This window comes from Lithobates pipiens, unplaced genomic scaffold (assembly GCF_037356315.1).
Source record: "Lithobates pipiens isolate NorthernLeopardFrog02 unplaced genomic scaffold, aLitPip1_a1.2 Scaffold_8, whole genome shotgun sequence".
Classification (NCBI taxonomy): Eukaryota; Metazoa; Chordata; class Amphibia; order Anura; family Ranidae; genus Lithobates; species Lithobates pipiens.
This window is the reverse complement of record NW_027507903.1, coordinates 287,700,478-287,720,729: the sequence shown is the minus strand read 5'-3', so window position 1 is coordinate 287,720,729 and position 20,252 is coordinate 287,700,478. Positions and strand designations below refer to the sequence as shown.

At 42.0% G+C, this 20,252-nt stretch overlaps 2 protein-coding genes across 7 annotated transcripts in view; both read left to right on the top strand.

Annotated features, from left to right (window-relative positions):
• Positions 1 to 6,056, top strand: part of LOC143962862 (oocyte-specific histone RNA stem-loop-binding protein 2-like) — an 81,303-nt gene extending 75,247 nt beyond the window's left edge. The window contains exons 7-8 of the mRNA XM_077472338.1: positions 3,624 to 3,714; positions 4,679 to 6,056. Of these exons, the coding sequence (XP_077328464.1) occupies positions 3,624 to 3,714; positions 4,679 to 4,798 (211 nt within the window). The 3' untranslated portion in view covers positions 4,799 to 6,056. The remainder of the gene's footprint in view (positions 1 to 3,623; positions 3,715 to 4,678) is intronic.
• A 5,469-nt stretch (positions 6,057 to 11,525) lies between these two features.
• FAM53C (family with sequence similarity 53 member C) overlaps positions 11,526 to 20,252 on the top strand; it is a 77,484-nt gene continuing 68,757 nt past the window's right edge. Inside the window, exons 1-2 of one of the 6 annotated variants that reach the window (XM_077472337.1) lie at positions 11,526 to 11,679; positions 13,862 to 14,064. In XM_077472337.1, the coding sequence (XP_077328463.1) occupies positions 13,987 to 14,064 (78 nt within the window). In that variant the 5' untranslated portion in view covers positions 11,526 to 11,679; positions 13,862 to 13,986. The other 5 variants (XM_077472336.1, XM_077472335.1, XM_077472334.1 and 2 more) reach the window with 5 other exon arrangements.

Genomic DNA, 20,252 nt, shown 5'->3' with positions numbered 1-20,252 from the left:
TGTATAAGCTTTCTGCTGATTTATGTCCATATAGGGAGTAGCAATTAATCATAGCTATTTTAGGGTAACTTCCTTCGTTGTCTCTTGGTTGTATTCACGGTAAGTAGGTGCGATCTTAACTCTCTGCAGTTCAGTTTCACGATAAGGGAGGGGTGAGCTTGCAGATATCGTATTAAAGTTTTAAGGCTAATAAGCAATAGAGATATAGATAATGTGTGCATTTTATCATGATACCTTAATCACAGCCATTAAACCAACAAAAAGCTCTGTGTGTGGGGAAAACTATCTTCATATCAGTACAGTGTTGCATAACTGAGTAATTGTAATTCAAAATGTGAGCACTCAAGGCTGAAAATTTGGCCTGGTTAGGAAAAGGGGTAAGCGTGGCCAGTGGGCAAGTGGTTAATCTAAATGTCAAACTTCTGGCCAAAGTGATTGTCTCGCCTTGTTCATTGGCACACTTATTCACAAAGACAGGGTTCATCCCCTCCCGCCAAGCAGGTGACCATATAGAACGAGCCGCACTCCTAGCCCGTACCTGCTGCATCTTGTCCTGCTTAATTTCTGTGGACATAAACAAAGCATTTCACAAGTTGTCCAGATTGTATCTTCACTCCATCCTATGCTGCTGGGGGTTTGGCACCCATTTTTTGCAATGGGTCTCAGCCCTATAGCAGAACCCCAAAACGTATATGCATCCTACTCCGTTTCCGTTCGGACCCTTTCCCCATTAAGCCAGGCACCTGTCAAGGTTGCCCTCTTTCCCCACTCCATTTCACCTTGGCAATTGGACTTTTTTTTATTTATTTTTTTCTGCTCCAATGCAAATATAGAAGTCTAGAACTAGGTGGACAGCGTAAACAGTCTATTCACTGACAATGTCCTCATCTTCCTTGCCTCTCAATCTCCTCCCCAAACCTACTCGCTACACGCTCTCCTTTTTGGACAATTATCTGGCCTAAAGGTCAACCCACAAATCAACAGTTATAAACATTTCACTTCCTCCATCCTTACAGTCCCATTCCCCTGCAACACCTCGCATGTCACACATCTAGGTGTCAAATTTACAGTTAACCCCTCAGAACTTTTTGGCCAACTATCCTTCTATGCTATTGCACCTTTCCTCTGGCCAAATGGTCATCCCTGCTCTTAGCTTGGATGGGCAGAATACCAGGGCTCAAGTAGTCTACTTATGTGCATATTCTACAGCAAAGTGCCTTTTAAACTTCATATGGGGGGGATAATAAAAATCAAATCTTGCCTACCTAAACTAACTCTCTACATTCCCCATACAAGCGGATGCCTTGGTGTGCCCAACTTTACCAAAACCTATTATGCCATGCAGCTTGCACAACTTCCTAAATACTGCGCCACTTGGGGAACTCTTCTATGGGTAGCTCTATTCTGGACTGTGAGCTGCCCCCCCCCCCCCATAGCTAACGCCCTCGCAATGATGCATCATTGCCAAACAGCCTATCTGGGACAGACTCAAGCCTCACTTTAAACTACAATATCCTATGCTTCATTCGCAAGCCCTCCTTCTGTCCAGCTTGGTCTTCCCCATCCTCCTTGGCCTGGCCTACTGTGGGCTCATCACCTTTTTACAAATCGTTCCGTCACGCCCTTTTAGGGCTTTCAAATCAATTACGTTTTTTCCCTCCTACACACCACCCGATTCTACCACTGCCCGCTTAATCACTTTGGAACAGGCCTTCAAAAGGGACCCCCCACAGACTTGGTCTAATCTTGGACTTCTATGCACTTCTCTAGACACTCAACGTCCTCTCTATCGCATACACTAGCAAGTGGGAAAGTGACCTTAACCTAACACTTGATCGAGCCAATTGGGTGCATATATGGTAGGCAACTAAATCTGCCTCGCCAAATATTGTAGTTCTAGAAACCAGTTACAAAGTGCTCAACAGATGCTAGCGGTTCCCTGCAAGGATCTAGAAAATCCTCCCCCCCCCCCAATATTAGTCACACATTGTTTTCGAGGCTGTACTGCACCTGGCACTCGTGCACATTTGGTGGGAATGTCCCACGGTGCAAACATTCTGGACCGAAGTGTTAAAGATCCTCTCAACCCTCTTTAGGACGCTATTGACATCGGAGCCTAAAATGGTAATCCTGAACAAGCCCTTGGCTGTGACCCACTGTAAATTCAAACTTCTATTTATCACCACTGCAGCCAAATCCCCCTCTATGCATCTAGCGATGAAATGCTGAATCACTCAAGCTATGGGTCATGCCAAGATTGCTTCTAACCTATCACCCCCTTCCTCCTTCCCTCTTCCTTTCCCTTCCTTACTTGGTTCCTATTGTCTCCAACCTCCCTCCAACCCGCTAAGCGACTTGCCTGCATCTTGGCCTACCCCTTTCCTTTTTTTTTTATTTTTTTATTTTTTTTAGTACTATCTGTACTGCCTAGTTTCAATCAAATTTAAACTATGGTGTTTACCCTATTTACAATATGCGTTGCGTAGCACTAGATGGCACACAAATCAGAAAAAAAACAGCAATTCCCTTCACTATCCAAAATGGAGGGGGAGGCTTTTGAGATCCTTAAGTATATTTATGTGTACATACAGTTACTTTTTAGCCATATAAAAACAAATGGGGAGCAGTGATCATATCTGGCATTAAGGGCTGATCAATGTTTTGACATGGCCCTCCCACAGTGGGAGGGGTTTAAAAGGGGCATAGTTCAAGTGGAGCTAAACCCTCCCTGGTCTGTATAGTGAAGTTCACTTTTTTTTTTTCTGTACAAAGGACTAGGGGGGTAATTTACGAGAGTTTAACCTCCACATATGAACTGGCTTCATCACAGTAAGCTGTCAAAATGTGGCATTCCCACAAACTAGTTCTAGCCAGCTTTTTTTGCGGTGGATAATCCAGCCACTTGAAGGTTTGATATGCATTCCGAGTGCTAGTTCTAGTGACCAGTTGTAAAGTGTTAATGCAGCCTTTTCTTCAGCGTGAACCTGTGGCCATTTTCTTACCTTCCTCATTAAAGTGTTCCTAAAAGTTAATTCCATCTGTAAAACTACTGCTAACTGAATTCAATTTTAGTATTTCTGGAGAAAAACTTAGAAGTGGTTATGGAAATACTGAAACCAGCCCATTTGACGCCAACAACTATGCCACAGTCTCAATTACCGATCCTTTATTTTCATCATCCTGGCGGTTTTGATGTCAACATTGGTGCTTCAACTGAGCTCCTCTATATCATCATTTCCAAAGATCACCTAAACCAATGCACATGTGCAAGTCCCTTACTCAACCACTTGGAAGAGCAGGGTTCTAATTGGGGGGGGATTGCAAATTACCTTTTCACTCTACACTTCATCATGTAATGCCTATCATTACATATCATCATCCACTCCTCTAGCAGAAAAATTAAGTACTCTCCCCCCCCCCCCCCCCCCCCCAACCATAACACTGCCTACCCCCACTATATCTACTCAAATGAGTACAAACACTATATTAACATTGTAAGCTATAGTCTATCACTTAGCAGCAGACTTTTTATAAATATATAGGCTTTAGAGTGCAGGCTACATTCTGCAAATGTTTCTTCGGGCTAAATAAAATTTCACCTTTTTAATATGCTTTCCCCTTAGGAAAGAAATGCCTTTTGATGACTCAAAGCAGAGTTTGTTGGAATCCTGGAGTTCCTTTCAAGGTTTGGAGGATGATCTATTTGACCTGCAGGTATGTGAGATCTTATAATGGAATGCTTAGTGACTGGTAGCCATATTGTGCAGAAGTGTTTCAAGTAGGCAACATTCAATCCTTATTCCAAATGAACTGTCTGTCATTCTGATCCAGCCGCTTTTTATACTAGCTAAATTGATCTTTGGTTTCAGTAGTGGTCTGTTCTGCACCTGATATCTACCCTCTGCACAGAGATATAAAAATATAGGATTTAATGGTCCTGTTGACTGACCCATTTATACTGAGCCAGTTTTAAGGCCCGTACAAAAAATACTGCTCTGAAGCAACCATACAATAATCTGAACATTTTGTACACAGCTTTCCTCTGGAATTATCCAAAGGGACGAACACAAATGTTTTTCATACAATACCAGATCATACAACTTTAATCAGTACAGTTTTCGTATAAAAATACTACACTACATCACTTTCCAAACTTTTATCCTGTCGTATGAGAATTTTTGAACTTTAATAACCTTCATCTTCAAAAAAAGACGATCACTCGTCCGATAATCTCATTGTGTGTACTGGTTCAGGCTTAAAACTGTTCTGGGGCATCAATTGGCTCTTCTGTATTAGGAATTTCTTAACTTGCTATTTAAATAGTGTGTGAATGTGGTTGTTTGAAAGTGGAATCCTATTCTAGTTTTTATTTTATTGTAATGCACTGTCAAAGATGTTAAAGATATATAATATACCTGAGCCTAGGCTGGCTTTTTTTTTTTTTTTTTTTTTTTTTTTTTTTTTTTTTAGAATTTGAAGCTTAAAGTTTCTATACTAAAATGGGGTGCTGCTAGGAGCTTAAGTATAAACTAGTGTGCACGAGGGCTAATTTATGGGAATATTTTTAAGCATGTCTGCTTTAACTGTGTATCAACCAGTACTATTTAGCTAATGTACAGTAAATGTCAAGGTTTTTTTTTTTTTTTTATATCATTCTGAAGTGTTAATTTTCTTACAGATATCAGATGTACCTGATGTGGCCTGCCCTTCTGAAGATCCAACTCAGACTTTCTTTAACTGGATGCAGCGCTATGACCCTGCACAGGCCTACAATTATCCATATTGGATAGGGCAATAGATTGTCTTTTGTAAAAGAAGAATTTGATTTAAATCGGCTCTTTAAAGCATACTACTTTCTCATTAGTTGGAGAGGGGCTAATTTTGTGAGTTGTATTCTTTTTGGTATCATTTATCTATAGTAATTTATGGGCAGCATTCAGATTTGCTTATTTAAAATGTCACAAAAAATCTTTGTGCACTATAAGGAACAAGTGTGCTTAAATATTGTAATATATCTGGTATGGTAACTTTATAAACACAGATCAGTGGGCATTTTTCTTTAGTATAAAAAACATCTGAATTCTTATGTAAGCACTACTCTGCTTTTCCTTCTAAAATGGAACCTGAATGTATGTTCAATTGTAATGGAGTCTGTCTTGTATGTGCAATAATGGATCACATTAATCTGTATTATAAATGTCTTGTTAAAGTATGTGGAGTGGTGGCATGAAATTTATATCTAAGTTCAGTAATGCTGCTTGTGAGGCCTAAGCTGAGTTTCAGCTTCATTGCAAGATCCCAATGTGTGACCCATAATACTGGTTAATATCTTGTTCATGTATCGTACTGTATAAATACTGAGTGATACAAATTGAAAATGTATCGACTGTATTACCAAGATGTTGGTAGATGCTTTGCAAGAGCAGGGATTGTCTTAAATCGACAATTTAAAATATTGTGGTTGCAAGTGTATTCCACTCTAACACGGATGCATTGTTTTTTTTTTTTTTTTTTTTATAAGTGGATAACTGGTTCACAAACTAGTTTCGATCTTCGAAAATTTGCCCTGCTAGTGTCTGCATCCACCTTTGTGTCTGAGTCTATCTTTACTGCTGCAGTTTCTATATATGGAAAATCCGGCAGCATAAGCAAAGCGTAATGGTATACCGGGGGTGTTAAACAATGGTTGATGCACCTTGATACCTGTATGCAGAGCTCTTGTAGCTGAAGTTCTGAGAAAAATAGAAGCTGATGTGCAAGTCGACTCAGGAATGTAGATACATGTGTGGAAAGATTGTCCCTTAATCAGTTACTCTGTTAATCTCTGTACTGTAAAACCACTACCAACAGTAAAACCTTTTACAACAGAATTATTTGGGGGAATAAGTCAACATTGTAATGACTTCAGTGTGGCACTCCATATTGGGATGCCTTTTGAGGCATTTACTTTGTCATGTGTTTTTTTGCATGGATGCCAAATTCAAGATTTACTTGAATTCTAAAACCAGTACAATTGATTGTATGCATTCAGTTTTTAAATAAAATCTTATTTTCAAGAGATGTTTCCTGTTCTGGCTGAAAAAATGCGGTATTTGCAAACCAGGGACCTGTATGAAGGAGATTTTTAAGGTAATTTCAACAGATAAGCTTTTCTGGGCATGAAATGGTGAGGATGGTTCCATGTGCTTTATAATATTCTAGAGTTTTAACCCAATACCAATTGTCATGTGTTGGGAGTGATGTTTCACCTAACCCACGGTGCATGGGAGATGCAAACAAAAATGCAGTTAATTTTCCTTGCATGTGATTGGGTATTCAACTCATTTGCTAAGCTCTGGAGCAAATGCCCTTGCAGAGTGCAGTTTATTTGGCTTTAGTAAATCAACCCCAATGATATGGTGGAGCATTAATTTCCCTTGCCAAGAGTGTGTCATATGACGTCCTGGACTTTGAGTGGGGATATCTGATGCATGGAGTTACAGGCATCATTCAGAGATCCTTTTCAGCTGGTGATTCTGTGCACCGTAAGAACAATTATGGCGGCAGTTCAGCCACTTGATCGTTCTTACAGGCAGCGGGAGGGGACATCTGCCACCCTCCAGGGCTTCTGCCGGCTCACCGGTGCAATTGGCGTGTAACAGAGAATCCGCCGCTGGACATTGATCATAGAGATTTCCGGTGATCAGATGGTCCCCAGTTATCTCTATGACCCTCGGAGGCCCTGGAACGATGTTATCACGTCCAGGCCGACAGAAGTAAACCATGTTGAGGACGAGGCTGTAAAGGCTGAGACCGTTTATTTTTTATATTGGTTTTTCCAGCCTGAAGGAGAGAAGACCGCCTTATTGACCCCACATTTCTCCATAAAGATGACCTGTGATGCACTATTATTATTGCAAGGGATTTTTACATTCCTTGTAATAGGAATAAGTGATCACAATTTTTTTTGTTAAAATAAAGGTAACCTAAACAGAACCTGAACACATATGCAAGTCGTGTTCAAATCGCACATGTGAGGTATTGCAACGTGCGTAAGAGCAACAATTCTAGCCCCTGCTCGCTAACTCGCAAACTCATGGACGTTTTTCAGCTTTAATGAGCAGTGGAGTTTATGGGCTTTTTTCTGAACGCCAGAAATTCGCGTTCAAAGTGCCGTTTTTCAGCGCCAAAAAACGACAAACGCTGATAAACGCTCAAACGCTTGTAAACGCTCATAAACGCTCGTTCATTAGTGTTCGGCATTCTATTTTTCAATGCATTGTGGGATTTTTGGAGTGTCCTCTGTGTATTTTTATAAAAAACGCCCATTAACGCTAACGCTGTAAAACGCTCATAAATGCTAGTATAAAACGCTGTTAAAAGCAGGTTTTTCAACCAGCGTTTTCTGCCAGCAATCTGGCGTCCAGAAATAGCTTTTTTGAGCTTCAGTGTGCATGGAGCCTTAAACTTGTAAACACAGTTCCAGAAAAGGCCCTGTATGGAAGTGGTAAATTAACACTAGATCACATGGTCTCTAGCTACCAAAAACATTGCATTTGGTCCCATTCCAGGCTGCCAATGCTGCTGTACAAAGGTGACTCCCTTTCTATGTAGAGTACCTCTACGACAAGAGCTGTGTTATGGGCCAGATCACCCAGTGAAAATAAAGGAAAAACATTAGCCAGGCTGATTTGGGGAAAAACAAACTGCCTCCATATTTGATGTGGTTTGAGGATTTCGTCCTGTTGTGCCATTTTGTATTCTGACAGTTCGACTCCTTCGCTGCCAGAATACACTACTTAGTGGCAGCAAGGTAAGCCCCCCCCCCCCCCCGTCATATTCCAGGTCAGCCCTAGAGAGGAGCGCCTAATTACACACAGGAACCACATTGCCAGTAATTTCTTTAAAAGGTGGTCCCTGATCAGTTTTAGTGTTTCTTCCATCTGAGGCATGCTGCCTAAAAGCAAAAGCGTCTCAAGGGCTGACCAGGATAGGTGTCAGCAGGTGCAGCCAGGGCTGGTGCAAGGATTTTTGACACCCTAGGTCAGGGATGGTGAACCTTGGCACCCCAGATGTTTTGGAACTACATTTCCCATGATGCTCATGCACTCTGCAGTGTGGTTGAGCATCATGGTAAATGTAGTTCCAAAACATCTGGGGTGCCAAGGTTCGCCATCACTGCCCTAGGTGAAACCTAATTCTGCCCCCCCCAAATATGTATATAGTGGGGTGGAGTTTTTTTTTTTGTGCTGCTTCTTCAGCCACCTGAGTCTCTGGAACCGGCCTGAAGACACATGGTGGCAATACAGTGCCTACTTTACATCAATGCCCCTGCCCCTTTACACCAGTGTCCTCAGCCCCCATTCCTTGCATCCTGTCCCTTTCACAATTTTTTGGATCTGTGAGGGTTGACATGGCTACTACCTTTTTAAGGATCTTAAATTTTATTTTTGAGGTTAAACCTCTAACAGCTTCCTCTGGAAGTTCCTCTCCTATAGCCTCACCAAGATCAGGTGCCTCCAGGGTCGCAGGCGACTGAGGGAACAAGCGGGTAGCAGTGCGGTTAGCGTTATAGCCACTGACCGCTCCAATTCAGAGCAGGAGCAAGGGGGAGAAGAGAAAAAGGGCCCCCCCCCAGTACAAATTGTCCCTAAAAGACGTAGAGGACTTACTTAGGGCTATATATGAGACTTTGGACTTTTTCTTCCTAAGACCTTGGTACATCAGGTGGTCATGTTTTGATGTAAGTTTTTTTTTTTTTTTTTTTTTTTTTTTTTCTTCCCATCTCCAAAGTATTCCTGGGCCAGCAGGTGATGCCAGCCGTCGTGAGGAATGAGTGGGCAGACCCAGAAAAGAAGCCCTTTGCAGCTAGTCTAGAAGAGGTTCCTTTTTCAGTTCTGATCAACAGGAAGTGTGGAATAAGAATCCTAAATTGGATGCACCACTTAAGTCTCCAAAGAGTCTTCATTGGCCTTTGAAGATATGGGGCATCTTAAAGATTGCATGGACAAGGGGGCGACATCCTTAAGAGAGCTCGGGAAACAATTGTGGTTAGCCTGAAGCCAGCACTTTCCACCACTTGCATGGCAAGAAGCCTTGAATTCTGGCTCTCCCAACTGCAAGACCATATAAAAAATGGTACGCCTAAGGAAGAAATTTTAAAAGCCTCTACTGGATCTCTCCAAGGCAGTCTGCTACATAGTGCACGTGTCTGCAACGTCCATCAAACTGGCAGCAAGATCAGGAGGCCTAGCCGTGGCAGCTATATGTGCTAGTTGGATGAAGATCTGGTCAAGAGATTGTGTGTTCGGAACAGGCTTGCACAAAGCCCTAGAAAGAATGGCGGACAGGAAGAAAACCTTCCTGACAAACACAAATATGCAAAGGTGGTGTTTTTTGGGGTAAACGAAAAGCATCCACAAGAAGAGACTACCCCAAAAACACCTGGACGGGTTGCATAGGGAGGCCAAAGATTAACATCCTCTGGCTCTTCTAACCAAACCTCAAAACAATTACACTTCTGCCAGTAGGGGGAAGGCTGGCTATCTTCCTACCTCAATGACAGAAGACAACAGATCAATTCATTCTACATGTCATCACAAGGGTTTACTCCCTTGAATTCAACTGTTGTCCTCCAGTGAGATTTCTATTAACAAAACTTCCCAGGGATCCCAAAAAAAGCAAGGGCTCTCCCGTTGTTGCTGAGGGAGATAGTAGACCAGAAAGTCCTTATTCCCAGTCCCAGAGGAAGAAAAATGAAAAGTTTTACTCCAACAATTTTTGTGATTAAAAAAAAAAAAACCTTCTGAGAAGCTTCAATTGATATTAAATCTAAAACCCCCTGAACCAAGCGTGACAATGCAAATAATTCTGCATTGAATCCAGCATCTCGGTCAAAAATGTCCTTCAACCAGGAACTTTCATGGCCATGGGTCTTAAAGGGGTTGTAAAGCTTTGTTTTTTATTTTCTAAATAGGTTCCTTTTAAGCTAGTGCATTGTTGGTTCACTTACCTTTTTCCTTCGATTTCTCTTCTAAATGTTTTTTTTTTCTTTTTCTGAATTTCTCACTTCCTGTTTCTCCTAAGTAAACTTCACACCATCACCCGAGCGGTGGTTAGTCAGCCAGAACAGCTTACTGAGGAGGAACAGGAAGTGAGAAATTCAGACAAAGAAAAAAAACATTTAGAAGGGAAATCGAAGGAAAAGGTAAGTGAACCAACAATGCACTAGCTTAAAGGAATCTATTTAGAAAATAAAAAACAATTCTTTACAACCCCTTTAAGGATGCCTATTTCCACATTCCCATACGAGAAGAATCCCATAGAGACCTGAGGATGGCAGTGGCGATAGGAAAGGAATATCATTTCCAGAGCAAGGCTCTTTTTTTGGGGCTATCCTCATCACCAAGGATATTTTACCAAAGTCATAGCAGAAGCCACCCACCCTTCTATGGGTCACCTGTCGCCACACTACCTGCCTCTGAGTGCAGTCCCTTGGTTCCACCCCCTTGTTTGTGTCTATTCAGCTCCAACCTGCTACTGGACCAATGCCCACTTGACACTGAGTGGTCGTGGTTTTGCCTAGTCTCAGCGTGGTGTGACCCCAATTGCGGTGATCAGTTGTGATTGGACACTGATAAATGGCAGTGATCAGCCCTCCTTGCCTCACACTGACAGAGTGTGAGGAAAGCTTGCCATACATTATATATATATATATATATATATATATATATATATACCAAAACCATATAATGTGAGGTCATGCCTAAACACTTTCAATTTGTATGCAGTCAGGCAGGCCCTTGCACTACATAGTTGAAGGTAAAGCTAAAGGGAATTGATTAGTAAAGTTGTATGGTATATTGGCAGTCAAATGCTAGTTTTAATGTCACACACTTTGAACAATAAATGCTTTATTTGTCAAACAGCCATAAAGTGTCGATGGATTGGCCTTTACCTAGCACTGCCTAGGAGGCTTACACAGGAGCTGCTCCTAGTGAGGGGTCAAACCTGCAGCATCCCTTGGATGCTCAGCACACCCACAGTACAGCATCTTGCTGTCAGCAGACTACATTTCCCAGCATGCACTCTGTCCTCACGGAGCAGACACGGCTGATGGGGGTGTGTTTGTGGCCTATGAAGCGACCGGTGTTCTGCCTAATAGAGTCCGGCCATCGATATGTGTCCGTTCCGTACTGCGCATGCGCAGTACGGAGCAGACGAAGCTTCGGAAAATCTCCGAAGCTGAACGGCGCCTGCGCCGTGAGTGGAGGAGGTAGCCCCACTATCCAAGCGGACATAGGGTTTAGAATTTTAGAGGGCCCCTCGCGGGCGAGCTTCGCTCGCCACGCTTCGGGCTCGGCCTCGCTGCGCTCGGCTCTTTTTTATTCTAACTCTATGTCCACTTGGATAGTGGGGATAGAACCTGGACTCACGGCGCAGGCGCCGTTCGTCCTCGGCAATTTTCGGAATCTGTGCTCCTGTGTACTGCGCATGCGCAGTACGCAGAGGACAGCATCTGATGGAGGACCCTAATTGACAAGACACCGGCCGAGCCCGGCTTCTCGCATATCAGGCGCTAATGATGTTCGAAGGACAGCGACACGGTGCCGAGGTGTTCTGACATCGCGCTTCAAGGAACAGCCATTGCAACACAGGCCGCAGCCCGACCGAGCAGCAGCCGCTCGCCCCGTCTATAGCGTAAGATGGTTTGTTCCGCACTGGGGGACCGGGCTGTCCCATCGTTCTGTGGGGGTGGCATATTTAAACCCATTGTGCTTTTTAAACCTGAGACACATTGGCCGCCTCGGTGAGGGTATATTAGAACCAGAAATAATATGCCCCTTCACATAGGGGCTAAACAAACGGGTTTCGGCGCCTTCTTCATCTTACTCCAGGGTGCCGATACCCCTGTGCTCCCCCCGCGAAAGAGGAACATTCCAGACGATATTTAAGGGCTCTGCAGGGCCGCTGGTGGCTCAGAGCTGCTCTGGGTCGTAGGGAGGGTCGTAGTCGGGGCAGGTAACGACGGAGCAGGTGGGGGCGGCAGAGACAAGGTAAAGGGGGAGGCGGGCTGATGGGGAGGCCTGGATGGTGGCGGCGGTGTAGAATGCGGCCCGGGAAAGGCGCCGGCCAGGCCAGCTCCTGAGGAGGGAGATAAACAAGCCCTTAACTCTTCATGCTCCGGACCAAGAGCTGCAGTCACTGGGGGGCCTGTCATTGCTGCCCTCAGCACAGCATCGTTCTCCTAGACGGGCGGAAGATGACACTGGGCACACAAGGCCGGCACTGCATTGGTTTGGAGGTGGTGAGAGATGCTCTGCCCCCCCTCGCCCTTCTCCTCCCCCCCCCCCCCCCCCCATCCTCCTTCATACACAGCATCCCCATGTCATGATACCCGAGCTCTATCAATCTGTACATCCAATGTCTGCAGTCAGGAGGAGAGAACGAGACCCCCCTGTAGGGTGCATGAGCTCTTCTGTGTTTGTGTTGGTAACATCAGCAAGCCATGTTCAGATGACACCATCATGTTTTCATTCAGCCCATTCTAGAAGTGCTGCTAGGGCCCACTGCATCCTCTTGTAAACCACACACATAAGGTCAACTTGTGTGCTCTCCCCACTATGCTACGAAAACACGGCTCCTTACACACGATGCCATCATGGCTTGGCCTACAAGACCAGAATGCACAACATTTCACTTTGGGGGATGCCACTGATCAATCTGTAGGAACCCAATGCAGATCAATCAGTAGCAATCCAGTGCAGATCACAGCTCTATTTAATGGCGATCCAGTGCAGATCACAGATTGGTCTGTAGAAATCCAGTGCAGATCACTGATCAATTTGTAGAAATCTAGTGGAAATCACTGATTAGTCGGTAGAAATCCAGTACAGATCAGGCAGTAGAAATCTAGTGCAGATCACTGATTTGTCAGTAGAAATACAGTGCGGATCACAGATCAATTAGTAGAAATCCAGTGTAGACCTCCAGATCAGTCTGCAGAAATCCAGTGCAAATCACTGATCAATTTGTAGCAATCCAATGCAGATCAATGATTAGCCCGGAGAAATCCAGTGCAGGTCCCAGATCAGTCAGTAGAAATCCAGTGCAGATCCCAGATCAGTCTGTAGAAATCCAGTGCAGATCACATATATTCATCAGTAGAAATTTGGCGCAGATCTCTGATCAGTCTGTAGAAATCCAGTGCAGGTCACAGATCAGTTTGTAGAAATCCAGTACTGATCAATTTGTAGAAATGCAATGCACATCATAGATCACCAGTAGAAATACAATGCAGATCACAGATCGGTTTGTAGAAATCCAGTGCGGGTCACAGATCAATTAGTAGAAATCCAGTGCAGACCCCAAATCGGCCTATAGAAATCCAATGCAGATCACTGATCAATTCATAGAAATCCAATGCAGATCACTGGTCAGTCAGTAGAAATCTAGTGCAGATCTCAAATTAATCAGTATAAATTTGCTGCAGATCACTGATCAGTCTGTAGAAATCCAGTGCAGGTCACAGATCAGTTTGTAAAATTCCAGTGCAGATCACTGATCAATTTTTAGAATCCAATGCAGATCATAGATCAATCGGTAGAAATCCAGTGCAGATCAATCAGAAATCCAGTGCAGATCACAACTCTAGTTTTAATACTAGGCCTTCCTTCAGAAGTCCCTTATATTAGCCTAACGCCTTAATGAGGCCATGACAACTTTTTGAAAAGTTCAGCTTTACACCTCCAAAGCTGCATAGGCCCGATGAGTTTGTTTTCCAAAGCCGAGCCTTTGCTTGTATGTAATCCATGCTGACCAACTCACGTTTTTAGTTGTTCCGTATTGTTTGCATGAATGACTTTGTGTTTGTTCAATGCAGGGCGGAATGATGGGGCCAAACTGAAATTTTACACTTGTCGAGCCCAGTCAAGACTGGCACAAAGTTTGGCATCATGTCCTATACTGCTTACTGAGAGAACAAATGAGTCGCCCTTCCTAGACACCATGATCTCCATGATTACTGAACAATTACAAAAACAAAGTCTGGAGGACCTAAAATGCAAATCTTTCAGTATAAGCCTGGTAAGGTTTCATCCGATAAGTTTTATGTACAAGATTTTGTATTGCGGGGGTTTCAGGTTGGCTACCTACAGCAGGTCATATTTTAGGCACTAAGGCTGGCCATACAATTTTTCTTATACAATTTTATAAATATAATATGAGGTCAGACTTAAAAAAAAAAAAAAAAAAACCTGTCAATTTGTGTGCAATCACAGGCAGGCCCTTGCACTAAGTAGTTGAAGGTTAATCTAAAGGAAATTGAATAGGAAAATTGTATAATGTATGGCCAGCCTTAGCTATGTCCTCTCATGCTCACTGTAAATGTAACAATAAAAGATTGGTTCGGGCTTTATCAACCAGGGTACCTTCAAAGTTTGCTAATGCATCTTTGAGCTATGTTAGATTTCTCTCCCATCTAAAATGACTACCAGTGAAGTTGTTCACTGACATGATATACAGGGATGCTTCGCCTTTCACCACCAGTGTAGGGGGACGCTATCATTTTCAGTCTATAGTGTAGGACCATTATTATTATTTCATATTAAGATGATTATTGTCTTATACAGTGGGAGGTTATATAATGACCTGCTTCGGTTGTCAAACTATATAGGTATTCCACATTCTTCATTCTTGTATGGAAACTGTTGTACAATTTACTCATCAAGCTAATATATCATGAGCCATGGCTATAATAAATTTTAGCAGGGTTTCCGGAGACTTTACATTTTTTTTTTTTTCAAGGGTTCCTCCGAGGTGATAAGGTTAAAGGTGGCTTGGATTAGCAAATCACAAGCAATTTTATTTATAAAAAGACAAGAAAAGTTCAAATTGGTTGAACTTGATAAGCTTTTTCTTCAGGATGGATCATCTCTCTTTGACGATACGCTTGTTTAGTACAGTTGGATTCTGACAGACACAATCCTTTAGATTGAAATAATCGTAATGTTGAACAATTAAATCTTTCCATGTGTGTCAATGTTAGGGCATTTGAAGATTAGCATAAACAGCAGTTCATGGTATTTGTATGTGAAAAGATGAGTATTCCATGTAATATAAGGTTGTTGGTGGTTAAAGTGGTTGTAAACCTCAGATATGAAATATGAACAAGGCCCAACCCTCTATAGTGTGTACTTATCTCAAGAGCACTAAGTGTTATTTCTCTCTGCTGCTCCGTTCCTCTGCTATCTGTATGAATCACTTCTGATGAGTTTTCCGGACACCAAGATAAAAATGGTGACGGGAAGGACCTTCAGCTGATTGATGGCCTCAGCTCTGTTCCTGTGTGCTGTGTGAAGGGGTGTGTCTCGCTCCCCTCATTCAGCTCGACAGAGTCTCATTTCAGCTCTCAGCCCCCTCTTTTCTGAACTCTTAGAGAAGCTTTATAAATTCTGCATTTTTTAATGGATGTAGAGGAGAGAAGACTGCAGATAAACAGGTACAACTTATGTAGGAGGGTATGTTTCATATCTGTGTATCACCTGATGATAGTAATTTCACTGGGTATATGTGAGGGTTTACAACCATTTAAAGCCCACTACTCTTGAACGTTTGGATTCTAGAGCTTGTGTTACTAAACCCAGAACAGTAAAATCAGTCTGTATATGCAGTAAGGCATGTTTGTTATACTTACTGTAGAACCTAAGGGGTTAATCCTCCACATTGTTAAAAAAAAAAAAAAAAGGTGTTTGATTCTGTCTCCTGTGATCCTCTGTTTCTTCCACAGTTCCCAAACCATCTCATAATAGTACAGAGCCTTGGAGGCACTCTGCACATGCTGTTTGGTGTGTATTGCTAGAAAGTTTTATGGTGTTTTTTTTTTTTTTTTTTTTTTTTCTTGGGCGAGTGCATGTGATCAGCACATGGCCAATCAATACTGTCAAGACAAATGGTCAGGGGTCCTGCAGCCTCATGGGACAGTCAGGTTAGAATGAAAACTCCTCCTACCAGCTTTAACCAAACACTAATAGAAGTCACAAGACTGCTACATACTACTGATGAGAAAAGCTATTTAGCAGTTTATATTTACTAAAATATTTGCATTTCCATGTTCTGTGTACTGTGAGAGATCGGATACAGTTAATGCAGGGTCCTGGGTTTAGTAACACTTGAAGGATAATTTTTTTTTTTTTTTTTTACATGTTCCATTATGATTGTTATGCAAGATGCAGCTTGGTTGGGTTTCTTAGTTTGTGTTTGAATACTTTCCACAAATGCTTGTGGGATTCTGCAGGTCTCCTTTATCTTTATGCTGTGTTACAGAATTTAAACTGTATGTCCTTTTTATTTTTATTTTTTTTTGTTTTGTGTGTGTGTATAATATATTAAAATATATATGCCATACAGCAACAATACAGTTGTTGACAGTTCAAAAGTAAGGTATTTTTAACGCAAGGCTGGACAAGTCCCAGGAGCCAGGTAGCCAAATCTTAGAAATTACAACTGGTGCCAACTTTTGAGGTTTTCTGTAGTTGTCAATGGAGCATGCTCCTGGATTGGACAGATTGGCGCCTGAATTCCATACCAGTTTATACACTCCCACATTTAACACACCTTGTCAAGTCCACGGTAAATGATACCAGAGAAGTATATAATGTAGATTTGAGAATCTGCATAAGTCATAGAAAATACTTAATTTTCTAACTTGTAATTGAAGAAAAGACCTTTCAGATCGTGGGTAAAAGGTCTTTGATTGTGCTGGATGACCTATTTTATTTCAAGAAGCTGTCATAAGTACACAAAAGCGAATTATGCGCTGCCCATCCCTTGAAGAATTTAGGCAATTCTTGTATGTAATAGTTGAAATCTGAGAGAAAACATTTACAAACTTGACCTTGTGGTTTTCTCTAATTTTGTATGTGAAGAAATAGTTCAACATTCATTTCTGTTACAGGGTGACTTATTTCTTAAGCTCTAGTATGACTATATGGATCCTCAGTCTTGTGTAATAAAAACTTGTATTTGCTTCATGAATGGTGTTCGAGATATATTTTATTTGTCCTGTGTTCCTTCATTGCGTTATGATTTTTCATATATAATAAACTACTGTATGTTTGTTGTAGCTGCCAAAATTTTACTTTTAAAGCAGTATTAACCCCAAAAGCAAACCCTTATTATATTGGAGCTTACCAGTTCTTGGTTGTGATGGCTGCATTCCTTTTTCTCTTTTACGGCTTTCTTTCCTTTATGTTCACCTGGTGATTAATCTACTAAGTGCTTTTCAAAAGAACAAGCGCTCCTGCAAATATTTTACTTAAAGTGAATCACCTTGTAAAACAACCCGTTCAGTTTCAAATAGAAATGAAAGGCAAAACGTTTTTGTTTAGATAAAAAAAAAAAAAAAGTTTTGTGGAGATAGATATATATATAATTATAAATGATCTCATTCTCCCTGTTCTCAGCTGCATAAGAGCTGGGGGAGGAGAAGCGGAAGCACACTGAGCTTGCCAGTGAATGGCTGTGCAGCATGGGTGTGTCAGGAACACCAGGGGTGAACCAATACAGAGAACAGGATACTTTCTCATACAAGCACACGGTACAGCAGACACATATCAGAAATCTGAAGTGTTGGGGTAGCAAACGTTTTAAGCGCATTGAGACAAACCATTTACAACTGACAGGGGTACTTACAACGATCTGCTTTTATTCATGTAAAAACGTTGTCCCAAAACAAGAAATACGTGTTGCTGTAACGGCAATGTGAGATTAACAATATTGCTGTCTGCTGTACACACTGTGCTACTTTATCCAGAGTAAGGGCATGCTAATACAGGAGGTATGTTACTGGCCAGCTCATAAGGTGAATATAGAGGGGGAAAAAAAATCCCAAGTAAAAGAAAATGAATGCAGCCACCACATCTAAGGACTAGTAAACTGCAGTATATTAAATTTTTTGTTTTGGGTTTCATGCTGATTTAAAGTATAACTAAAGGAAACATTGTTTTGGATAGAGGGGAGAGGGATTCATTTCTATTGCTGTCTATAACCCGACAGCATTCTCTCTTTGTCCCGTTTATCATTATCATTGAAAGTAAAAGAAAATTATTACTTTTTGGGGACAACCCAAAATGGGGTGAGGGGAAATCTAGTTCTAGTGACCTGAGCATCCCCGAGCAATTCCCTTAAGTTGCATGGATTTCCTCTCACTTCCTGTTTGGCTCTGACAGAAAGTGAAGGGATCTCCAAAATGGGAAACCGAAGGCAAAAAAAAAAATCTCACAGGTTATAACCCTCCCTTGCTCTATCTGAAATGATTGCCTAAAGTTACAGTACAATTGAAAGTGGGTTAGTGTGTCCCAGCTCTGGAGAGCTTGCCATCTAAAAAGTATGGGCAGGTGATCCAAAAGGCGAAAACTATGAATCAGTTGATGGAGCAGGTAAAAGTTTCATTTTAAGGTGGAGGTAGGCTAAACTTCCAGGAAGAGATGATTTTCAGGGATCACCTGAAGTATGGGATAGCCAAACAGATTGGGATTGGGAGTTCCAGAGCATGGGAGAGGTTCTGGAGAAATACTGTAGCGAGCATTGGAAGAGGTCAGAAAGGAGGTAGAGAGTAGGAGGTCATGGGAGGAATGAAAAGGACAGTTTGGGTGATATCTTGAGATGAGGTTGGTAGTATAGTTAGTGTTTTTTTTTTTTTTTTTTTTTTTTTTAACTACTTACAGACCGGAAGATTTAGCCTAATGACAAGGCCATTTTTTGTGATACGGCGTTGCGTCGCTTTAAGTGACAATTGCGTGGTCATGCGATACTCTACCCAAAACAAGTTGATGTCCTTTCCACCCCCCCACAAATAGAGTGACAGTTTTGAAAAAAACAAAAAACAATATTACATTTTTACTTCTTGCTTTAATATCCCCAAAATGTTTTTTTTTTTTTATTTTTTAATTCTTCCTCTGTTTAGGCCAGTATATATTCTTCTACATATTTTTGGCAACATAAAATCGCAATAAGCATATATTGGTTGATTTGTGCAAAAGTTATAGCGTCTTCAAACTATGGGAAAGATTTTATAGCTTTTTTTATTTATTTATTTATTTTTAACTAGTAGTGTTGGGGATTTGCGAAACATTGCGGCAGACAGATCGGACACTTTTGACACATTTTTGGGACCAGTGACATTTATACAGCAATCAGTGCTATAAAAATGCACTGATTACTACATGTCACTGGCAAGGAAGGGGTTAACAGTAGGGAGCGGTCAAGGGGTTAAATGTGTTCCCTAGTTAGTGTTTCTAACTGTATGGGGATAGGACTGACTGGAGTAGGAGACAGATTGTTTTTCCTACTTAGTAGGAACAATCAGTCTGTCTCCTCTCCCCTGACAGAACAGGGATTTGTGTGTTTACACACACAAATCCCTGTTTCTGCTCTCGCACATGCGATCTCGGGTGGCCGGCGGCTATCGCCCTTAAAGGTACCTATACAGGGGTTCGCGGGAACGAATCACTTTGCCGACATATATAGCCAGTCTGCAATTGGTTAGTCTTTAGCAGTTAGTAAGGTAGCTAAATCTGAGAGCAGTATTAATGATAGAGTGGGGGGTGTTATGTAAACTTATAACCTGTAGATAAATTGTCAGAAAGAAACCACCTTTAGGTAGCACACCGTAAGTACATACCTCTTGCTGCAGCAAAAATGCAGTCCAAAGCCCCAGCTGTGTTTTCTCTTATAATTTGGTATTGGGCTTGGTCTACATTGCTGCGACTTGGGATCTGACTTGAGACCCCAAGTCGAGTGACGTAAAATCCCATGTTAGTCAATGAGCTGTCTTAATTAGCACTACTGAAGTCACTCCGACTTTAGAAAAGGTTCCTGTACTACTTCTATCTGACTCGTGCCCATAGACTTAAATGGAAGTTGTTTCCAAGTCAGATCCTCCTCTATATTGATGTGATTTGGATACAACATTACAGGAAGATGACCCAGGCATTCCCTGCAAGTTGCTTCAAAGTGGCATCAAGAAGTATTTAAGTCACCTGCCAAAGTCGCACTGTAAGTGGAGCAACTTTTCGGTCACGCCAGTGTGAACCGAGCCTTAGGCCGCGTACACACGGGCGGACTGTCTGTCCAACTTAGTCCACTGAAACACATTTCAGCGGACAGTCCGCTCGTGTGTGGGCTTCAGCGGACTTTTTCAGCGGACTGTCTGGCGGACTAAGTCTTTCGGAATTTCCGTAATATTGTCCGTCCAACTTTGGTTTCAGCGGACA